Genomic DNA, 11,366 nt, shown 5'->3' on the forward strand with positions numbered 1-11,366 from the left:
ATATATATATATATATATATATATATATATATATACACATACTTATGAGTGGATCCCAAGCTGCAGCCATAAAGTGATGCATTCCGAGCCACCAGAATAACACTGGGAAAGTAAGCAACACTGAAGTGTACAAACCTTCTCCTCAACCTGAAGAAGACAAAAAGGCAACACCCCAGGCTCGAAATGATGGGATCCTTTATGCCTGAGGAAACACAACTAATCCAGTATGGAATGCTGAACACTCCTCCTCACTTGCCAACTGTGCTCAACCAAGAACCCAGAATGGGACCACTCTGCATTTGTAATTGCAAGGAGTCAATGGACCCTCTTCCATTAACAATGTACTGAACCAGTATTAATTAAAAATAAGGGCCATGCTCAACCCAACTGGATTGCTGAGCATCAAATCTGAGCCAGTACTAAGTAGGCTCCCGAGTAGGTTGGTGCCTCTCCTACTGAGATCTGGGATAAAACATCCAGAGACCCGTGTAGAAGGGCTCCCAACTACACCCTTTTCTCCAAGAATGGAGGAAATTCACTGTAACACTCTGGAGGAAAATCCTCTGTCCACCACCTCAGTGACTGAAAAGAGGGTGTAATAAGGACTGCCTAGCTCCATTAGTAGAATCTGGAGGGTAATGTTCATTGGAGAACCCTGAGAAATCTGAATTGAAACCTGATTGGTCATGCAAGTGAGCAATACTGTTCAGATGAATCAGTGAAAAGAAATTATCCCCTTCCATGGCTGAGAGTGTCTTAGGGAAGAAGAACTGGTCTGAGGACAGAGGTAGAATGATAAAGCACCCTGTGGACAAACTTTGCAAACCACTCTGACAAGCAGTGTTTGTAGGTGTAAAAAACTGGAATGGTCATTTGGGACAATGAATCCAAAGCAATATGATGAAGTCGTTGAGTGCTGGGGATTCAAAGAAATTGTCTTGAGTACTGAACAGTAATTGATACGACCACCTTATACAAGGCAACTGTGGAAGATGCAAAACCCTTGCCAAAGAGTCAGGGCAAAAAATGAGTTATGGTTGGCACTTCTGATCAAAGTGGGTTCAACTTCTTTTCAATACACCATTGTCAATATGTGTACCATTTCCATTAATAAATGTCCATTGCCAGACTAAGCAAAGACTGAGACAGACACATGGCAACCTTAGAAATTAAACCCCAACACCATGTAGTGGACTGCATAATCTTCATGTCTGAAGCTGGAGCTTCTGGATAGCTGGGTGTACCATGTGAGATCATGGCTGCCTTCACAGAGATAGCCAAAGAGGAAGTGGAAGAAGTGGGCACTCCTTAAGGTACTGCAAAAAGAGAAATCAGGGTGTAGCTGCCAATCTGGTGCTATCAGTAGAACTCGACAATGAGTTGGAACAAACCATAGTTAGTACCATGGGTAATATATGAACTAGAGAGAAAGCCTAGAGTTGTAACCCGATTCCAACCTGATGGAATGCATCCATTGCCAAAGCCCAAAGGTTAGGTATTGGAGACCAAATTACCTGTATTTGGGTGTTCCAATGAGTGGTCAACCCACCAATCATTAGTGTTTCAAAATGAGAGCCAATCCAATAGAAAATCTTGTGATTCAGCATCTATTCCATTTGGGTCAAGACAATTGATCTGCTACCGTAGTCATCACTTGCAGAACATGGTAAGATAGTAGGGTGATATGATAGGAGTGGTCCAAAGAAAGGAAATACAAGGTTCAAAAACAAGGAGCCCTGGACCAAGTGCCCCTTGATGGGAAATGCAAGACATAACTGAGGAATTCTCGGAGTGAAGCCAATGATTTTTCCCTTAATAAGCCCAGACCATGGAGCATTAGCTTTTGAAAAGGAAGAAGGACTAAAATGTTATGTAGGTAAGCCTCCTCACCCATGCATAGACCCTGGAATTGACTGTTGGGATATACAACCCATCCGTGAAGCAAGGCATTAATGAAGAGATGGATCTCTGGACAAGGTGGCAACAGAGGAGCCCATATCTTAGTATTGTCCCGACTTATCAACCCCTTGAGATAAAAGAATGATTCTGAATAAGGAAACAGGGGAATCCAATGAATTGACAGTTATGATCCCTTGGTTGCATAAAGACTATTGAAAAGATCTCTTTTGCTCTCGTCCCAAAGGCATGATTGATTCGAGTGATGCTCACATTCTTAAAAGAGAAAGAATCATCCATGCAGTGGGAGAAAGAAAGGTAAGAGTCAGGCTTCCTCTTCTATAGTATGGAGCCAGATGGGAGTCAGCTCAGCCCAATTGAGATAGGCGATGAAAAAAGAAATACCCGAACTGATGATATATTGAGTTGGAGCCTTGGTTGTTTCTGAAAGTAGGATCTGGGTGTGACATTATGACAATTTACAAGATGGTGTCAGCAGTAACCAGTTGTCCATGAAATTGTGTGTGGACAGGCCTAGGGAAGGAAGGTTATGAGAAAAAGCTTGTACAATTCTGCAGAACCCATATGATGCCTATGCTTTTGTGAAGATGAAAACCCTGAACTGCAATACCTAACCTTGTGCACAAAAAGAAAAAAAACACTAGAGGTGGGATGCCATCACAATGGCAATGTGCAAATAGGAGTTGTAGTTCCAACAACTGTGGCAGATAATGCATAGCTGTCCCTTTTAGTAACTGAGCAGTAAACCTCTCTGCATGAACCACAATGCTCTTGGATGGGGAGAAAACTAAATATTCACTCCCAGACTTTTCAGCCATCAAGTAAGGTGCAGGCTCAAAGACCATTGGGAAAGACCCAAAACACCACACTATTGATGGACCAACTGAAAAAACAAGGAAAACTTATCCCAAAGTGGCCTCCATTTCTTATTTCTTCTAAAGACTGTTCTGATTCCTGTTGTTTAAAACAACATTTGGTCAGGCAAGTTTGCTTTGTTAGAGCAAAACAAGGTTGGGCTATCTGCTATGTCCACTGTAGGGAATTGAACCCTGGACTTCAGCACTGTAAGTCCATAAACTTAATACTGTCCCACAGGGGGACTGAGAAGCCAAAAGAATAAAAGATGGTGCAGGAAAAAGCAAATCGAAATTATCTCCAGGTTGTCCAGGATTGCCCTCAATTGCAGTCTCAGAGCCCCCTAGAGGGACACCACCAAACCGAATATATGTCTTAATCTCACTATGAATAGGATCATTGACAGTCTCAACCCCCTCCCTGATTGTTGTGCGATGGTAGATATCAGAGGCGGGATAGGAGAGACTTCATTTGCCTCAGTGCTGGAAATAATAATTCGAGAATTCATACTGTATACCGGCTCATCATTTGATTTTTTTTTTATGAAAATCAAATAGGCAATATGAAGAACACTCAAAGTATTTCCAATGATCATAGTAAAGAGAAACCTGTTAGAGAATGCTTTGTCAAGAAAAAGTGATAAAATCATCTGAATGAAGTGCTTATATACAGTACTAGGAAAGAGGGCGCATTAAGGTAGGTGGAGAGTGTCAGGAGAGAAATATCACCAAACCCAATTAAGTCGGGTATAAAAAACTGGAATAAGTGAGAAAAAAATTAAACCAATATTTAGATGGGCAAAGGAAGAAACTCTGGCAGTTCAGTAATAGCTGGTGTGAAAGGAGGTAAGTATGTTTTGGAAATACACATATTACATTAAAAATTACAGTATGGATATTTTAAAGGTTACCTGTTGGTTACAAGGTTGGTCAAAATGATTAAGCCCATATGGAAATAAATTTTTTTTGTAAAAGACAAATACAAAAAAATTAGTACTCACATGCTTTACCTCAGTGCAGGGAAATCCTCCTGTTGCCTCTCCTAATACAGGATTATTTTCATTCTGCCCTGATTTTTCAGGTATATACAGAACCTATTTAAAATTTAACCATAAGAAATGAAAAAAGTCTTTAACTAGAAGATAACATTTATTTCATTTACAATTAAAAGAATTTAGTGATTTTTCAAAATAAATTTCACTTCAAAGAGAGATAAAGTATCTAATTTAAATGAAATGTGCAACGAAATAATATAAATATGTCTACATAAATAGTATTTTATGTAAATTAAATAGTATGCATACTTGACTTTACAATCTTATATTTGACACAAGTTTTAAAAAATTCAATGTGAAAATATAAAGTACGAGTCTTTTGTTTAGATCAAAAATTAGAATGTGTCTAAGAATAATGCTAAAAACATTGTGCAATTCAATATTTAACTACTATGAGTATTCATACTATGCAGAGCACACCTTACTGCACTTTATTTATTACATTTTTTGTAATGTTTTATCTTCTTTCTAAATGATTATAAAATGAAGAGATGAGTAGATACTTTTAAAGTAACCACACTATGAATATCAAGCTATTTTAATATCCCACACTGTTCTTAAAGAACTAAGTTTGGTTATTTTTGTTCAGACCAAATGTAGATTATTGGTCAAGAAAAACTAGTTTTATTACTAAAGAGAAATGAATCCATATGTACAAAATAAATCAGCTGTCTCTAAAGATGTTGCTAAAAAGCAAAAGTGAAACAGAAGTGTATCTTCCTCTGCTAGCTGGCTGAGTCAAACACCATCACCACTTGAAGAGTGTTCCAAACAAGAACAAGAAATAACACAAAAGATGGAATTAAGTTATGAAGCAATGTTTGAATCATTTATTAGTCAACTACATTTAAAGAAAGAGAGAAATAGGTTATCCATAATAAAGCTTCAAAAAGAAGCTCACTCTCACTAGTATATGTTCAAAGAATATTATTCCTTTGAATTTTACATGCCTATAGCACAAAATGCATCACTCAATTCTGCATAAGATAAGGCAATGCCCTGCAATATGGGCAGAATATAAAAATATGTATGGAAATAATAATATGGGGGTTATAAACTTACCTCAATAAAACCTCCAAAATGACTGTAAAAACAACCACAATCTGAACCCAAAAGCAAATGACACAGCAGACTACTATGATAAACAGACTTGTTTTAAAAGAATTTTACATGTCTAACTTCTAAGTGCAAAGTTCTAACCATTTCATTCCTCTCACTAGGCTGACAAAAAAAATATTTGGAATTGATGACTTACATCTGGGAAACATTTTTTTTCCATCTTTATTTGTTTTTGATTGATACCCAGATTATATTTAGGGTATATTTTCATAAGAATTAAAAGGTCAAAATTTGAGCAACAGAAGGCACATAACTGACAAATCAATGCAGTTATTTTAGGATTAAGGAAGTTCCACATATGACTAGGACCAAGCTAGATAGACAAATTCTTAACCAATTAAGCTTACGTTGTAATATTTTGTGACCTTTTTAAAATTATTTCATTTTCTTACTTATTTGGCTAGCATTATTTCAACCACTTTGTAACCACCAGGTAATCATAAAGTATACATACTATAACTTTTAATATGGTGTGTATATTCACAAAATTTGGCAAGTTTTTAGTAACTTTACAAGTCTTTTATACACAAAGGTCAGTTGTTAATCAAGTATTTTTTACTAAAGAGTTGTTTACGAATATATGGAGTCAGAGTGTTGATAAGTCTGAATGCAAGGTGATTTTCATGTTAAGATTAAAAATATTCATATTCTTCTTAAAGTTTACAAATATCATTTGCATTAGTTCTAAAACCTCTTATGTGAATATCAAACTTTTTTAAGTAAAACTATATTTTATCTCTTATTTTCTCTACTCTAACTCTATACAGACTTGGTCAATTTGACTGACCTTGTAACCACAATGAAAAAATAGGATACAAATCTAAGTAACCCTATTTCTTTCTCAAATGACTACAGATCATAATAGGAAATTAGAATTGTTTATCCTAAATAGTATAAGGCTAGATCTCATTCTACTTAATTGTATTGTTTTATTGCCCCTTGAACCATATTTACCTAATAATCTCATCATAAAATCTGTAAGTCATTCAGTGAAAGCATAGCTCAAGTTACCATATTGAATGATGTTAACACACAAGGTACTCACAAGCATACCTTGTGAAGAAATTTTTCATTATGTTACCTAATCTAATCTTAACTAACCTAAAAAGTTCCTAATGTTTACATTTTAGTTACTTTTATAACAATAAAAAAAATATACATAAAAAATCTAGAAATGTACTACTTATATTTGGTCTAATTTTTTGCTGTCAGCCAGCCAAAGAAATCTAAGCTTACTTTTTGTAATGATGGCACTATTATATTAAATAACTTTTATTAAGAACACAGAATAATAACATGCACAAAGCAAACAATTTCCTTAAACTATTAAAATTTAACTGGCTTTATAACTAAGGCACAAGTGTCTTAAAATAATTCCCTTAGCTACTTGATCTGAACTCAGTGATACCATCTTTAAACCTGCAGATGAAATAACTAAAATTCTGTACTGAGAACAATACAGCATTATACATCATTTGGTAAATTAAAACTTTGTCTTTCTATTAGTTATAAATGGTGTAATAGATAATGCCTTAAGAGAATTATTGGTAATTTGTGAAAGAGAGGATATGACAACAGGGTCTGACTTTCTAGTTTATATCCCCATAAACAAAGATCAAAGGCTATAAAGATTAGACTTTGCCTTAGTAATATTTATACTATAATGAGCAATTTACATAAAATTCAACACATCACAGAGGGGTGTGAAAAAATTTGGTGAAAACAAATGTCACAATTCTTATACAAGAGAAAATGATGATTTATTTAAATATTTCCTTTTAAAAATTAAGAAATTAATATTTATAATATTACTTATATGATATTAAAATTTGACTTATTAACAAAATTTTGATGCCGAGTATATTTTTATATGTCGATAATGAAGTAGTTAAATTACATTTTGAATATAACTCTGTAGTGAGAGATTTAAGGTAAAAGTTAATCAACCCTATCACAACAGGTTCATGTATTCTGACCTTGTAATCCTGGTAGTATACATACTATGACTCTGAAAGTACTTAATGTATCTTTGTGTAATTTGACAAGCTTTTAGTATACATTAAGAAATACAAATCACAATTTTTAATTAAGTATTTATACTAAAAACTTTGTATTTAATTACATGATGTCAGAGTATTGACTGGTTCGGATGCAAAGTGATTTGCATGTTAAGATTAAAAATACATTTCTTCATCTCCTAAATAGATATCAAATGTTTTTTTCAGAAAAACTTTAAATTCTATCTGTTATTTTCTAAGCTATAACTCTATACAGGGTTGATCAATTTAACAGACCTCATAACCACCATAATAAAGTTAGGAAATAATTCTAAATTACCTTTTTTTTTTCTTGAATGACTGCAAATTGTAATACAAAACCACAATTGTTTATTCCAAATAGATTAAAGCTGATATCAGTATACATTTATTTATACTTAATTTTATTGTTTCATTGACTTTTGAACCCCGTCCAACTAATAATCCTGCCACACAAATTGCAAATCATTCAGCAAATGCGTAACTTACATTACCCTATCCAATTATGTAATGCACAAGATGCTCACAAGTGTACCTCAAGAAGGATTTTTATTATTATTTATCTTGCCTAATAAGTTTGTAATTTTTACATTTTATCTATTTTTATAATAATAAATAAAGAACACATACAAAATAAACAAATATAGTACTTACCTGGGGTTCTTTTTCTTTGCTGTCAATTGTCTATGAAAAGTAAGTCTTAATTTCTTATACTAATGGTACTACCACACTAAATAATTTTTTATTCGATTAAATACTGCACCTAAGAACACAGAATAGTAAGATGTAAAAAGCAGACAATGTCCTATAACTCTCATGATTGATTATAAATCTCTCCAGGTAAAGAAAAGATGCAGTGATGGCATGACCCACAGAGGTGCAGATGGTCACAGTCTCCAAGGGCATATTGAGTAGCACAGATATGGTATGTGCTGGTCAACCAGCAGTGCCACACCTCCATGAACCTGTTCATCACACAACCTGTCATTCTAGTATAAAGAAAACTGAAAGGTGACAGCATCAGCAGGTCATAGGAATGTTTCCTGTAAGGAGACACACACAGGATGTCAATCAATCAAGGTCTTAATGTTATCCAAATTAGAATGTATCAAAGTGGCCATTTATATTTAGGAGGAGAACTGGGTGGAGAACCCTTTTGTTTGCAACCACCACATTGTTCTTCAGAAGAAAGAGGTCTATCAACCTCCAAGGACCAACAGGGCAGATATATGACAGAAGGAGAATTCAGAGACTGAGTGCATGACCCAATAATGGTTCTGCACCTTAGGGCCAAAGGAGAGGGACCTGAGTAGTCACTGGATGTGACAGTGAGAACAGACAGGAGTAGACATAGATCTGTCAACTCTTGCATCCACAGAGGGCAAAAGACTTTTGACATGATGAGAGAAAAACTCTGTTGGAGGCACAGAAAATCTGCCTGCATTCTCACTGTAGCAGTGGAACAGAGAGCAGCAGCATAGGTCCAAAATGAACCAGGGAACAACAAATTCTAGACCTTGAGATAAGAGATGTTGTTTACAGTATGTAAACATTGTATCTCTTTTTTTCCTCCACCAACTTAGGGCAAGAATGAAAGTATGAGGGGTGGATGATGCAGTGAGAATCTAGTTGACACTCATAGGTGTCATGGTCTTTGCCACCACAGTGAGCACACGTCAAAGAACCACAACAAGATGCCTTAGAATGTCTGAACTGCTGACATTGGAAACACCTGGGGGTTAGGAATATATGGCTATACCTTATAGTTAAGATAACCTGTGTTAACAGTGGCAAGTGGATGTGGCAATATAAACATCAGTATAAGAACACTGACAGGTTGCATAATTCCATCTTTATGATTGAGGATACATCACACAGCAGAAGCTCCTTGGCTGGAGAAACCAGCAAGGATCCCTGACTCTGGATGTTCTTTAAATCCCTCTCAACAATAACTCCTTATGAGAAATTCAAAGTAGCATGGGGAGTAACCTCAATAGGTATGTCCTTAATGGCCTTTGGTTTCAAGAGGAGTATGCTATGATTTGGTGTAAATGCTTTCACCAAGATGTCCTCAGAACATAACTTATTGTCTGAGAGCCGGCAAGCCCCTCTTATGCCTTCTGAATGAAAAATGGAGACATTTGCTCCAAACGTTTGTCAGATATAAAATGAATTAAAAAATGAGGTACAGGAACATTTGGAGATGGCGACTGTAGATCAGTTTTCCAATCAATGTTTTTGTTTTATTATTTTTTTCATCAGCATTGGTGGGATCCATAGGATATGAAGAATATTCAGTGTACATTGACCCTACCCACCATGTTATCCAAATTAGAATGAAAATCTCGACAGTTCTGCTGTATCAAAGTGGTCATTTTTATTTAGAAGGAAGAGAACTGGGTGGAGAACCCTTTTGTTTGCAACCACCACATTTTTCTTCAGAAGAAAGAGGTCTGTCAACGTCCAGGGAACCTGCCATGAACCAATTGAGCAAATCTCTGACAGAAGGAGACTCCAGAGACTGAGATGATGCACTAAAATGCCAAACAAGGACAGTGCAGATATGCCAGGGTTTCATGAGCACTATATCCAAACACCAGCATCAGACAAAAATTCCACAATACCTGTTGAGAATGTCCAACACTGGAGATCAGTTGACCCAACCCCAACAGGACCAGCCAACTGACCCTGGGAGAGCCTCCTCAAGACCACCTGTCTACAGGAAATCAAGGCAAAAGTGATATATCAAAGTGCCCCTGACATATCTCACTCATCAGGATGACACCCCTCAACCATCAGGATCCTCTTCTCCCCTTCACAAGATGCCACACAAAGCAAACACGTGGATGGATGGATGGTTTCTAGAGGAGGTAAACTGTACATACAAAACCTTCCCTGGGAGGACTCCTCACCATGTACAGGAATCCACATCGAGGGGTTTATTAGAAAGCACAGAAGAATACACATGTTAATACATACAAATTTTCATAAGAATCACAAAAGGGATTCATGCTGAAAACATAGAACACACAGTACAAGTGTAAGTCAAACTACTGATCAAAATAACTAGTTACAAATAAACTACAGATGAATGAGATGTTGGATTGCATAACTGTGGTATGTAAAACAGGCATTTTTCTTCCTTATATTTTACATAAGCATTTCTTGTTTATCTAAAATTTTAGAAAACTTTCACTAATTCATGCATAAATGTTTAAACAGCTGAGAACAAACTATGGAATGTAGCCAACTTGCTAGTAATATAGTTACTCATTGTCACAGGTAATTTTCCTCTAATGCCACTTAAATTTTCTGATGGATGAAGCTGCTGTAGAACTGTAAAGTTTTGATTAATTTAGTACACTATATAGTTTCTACATCAATGTCAACTGTGTAGCAGGTTTAGTGACACATGGAGATTCAGCTCTTTCTATTCTGATATGGGTAGTCCATGAGCTCTGGAAGATATGATGTTACTTGATTTGTAAATATTTGTTATATTCTGTTAGTCTTAGACAGAATTCCTTCAGATTTTGGCCAGATATATTTCTGATACTCAGATATCTCTCTGTTTAGAGAACAATGTTGACATCTGTTTCTCTTTAACCCGATGACCACCAACTACTCACTTTCTGAGTAGCCAATGCAAGTCTTGCTATATTTCATTCCAACAATAAAACTAGTAGAAAAAACTGTGTGAAACTTCATAAGAACTTTCATAAATGTAAGTAGTTTAAGAAACATAAAACCTGTTACTTTTGATAAATTTAGTTTTTTTGCATTATGATCTTTAATATCTTGGAACATTACATTAGGAAATGGTATTTATAAGAAATGATTACAATATTTATATTTGTTCCAGATATGAACTTATTACTTTTTATGTTTCATTACCTTATTTTAAAATCCTGAAAATTTTTTACCATCCATAAAATGCAAATTTTATCTATTTTCAATTTTTTTAATAATCACGTACTCTCCTTATGGTTTCAATTAATATACAGACCCGAAAATAATATTTCTAAGTAAACCTAAATAATAAATGAGTATTTTTATTTTTAATTAGGATTTCATATTTATATATGTACATAAAAAACATTCTAATTTTGTTTCATAAATGTATTTTTATTTCAAGTTTATGTTTCATTGCAGCCATACTTTGGTTTATTGTGCCGAATAAATCATGAGGTTAGCAGCGTGAACTTTGTACATTTGCCATACACTATCATGGCTGTTGATGGTCACTCTCGTTCAGTCCAGTGCAGGCGCATTTCAACATTACCGTAGATATGATAGTAAGAAAGCTTTTTGGTACTTGAATATCATTTCTTTGAACTTTCAAACAAGTTTATTTCAACATATGTCCTTGTATGTTGTTTACCTAT

General features: G+C 35.1%; 1 protein-coding gene across 4 annotated transcripts in view; it reads right to left on the reverse strand.

Moving 5' to 3' along the window:
• Positions 1-11,366, reverse strand: part of LOC106461580 (oxidation resistance protein 1-like) — a 163,721-nt gene that overhangs the window by 103,732 nt on the left and 48,623 nt on the right. For 2 of the 4 annotated variants that reach the window (XM_022388588.1, XM_013921422.2), the window contains exon 4: positions 3,773-3,865. The exons of 1 other annotated variant lie outside the window; for it this stretch is intronic. In XM_022388588.1, the coding sequence (XP_022244296.1) occupies positions 3,773-3,865 (93 nt within the window). The remainder of the gene's footprint in view (positions 1-3,772; positions 3,866-11,366) is intronic. One more of the 4 variants, XM_022388587.1, reaches the window with a different exon arrangement.

The sequence above is a fragment of the Limulus polyphemus genome, unplaced genomic scaffold (genome assembly GCF_000517525.1).
Source record: "Limulus polyphemus unplaced genomic scaffold, Limulus_polyphemus-2.1.2 Scaffold991, whole genome shotgun sequence".
NCBI lineage: Eukaryota > Metazoa > Arthropoda > Merostomata > Xiphosura > Limulidae > Limulus > Limulus polyphemus.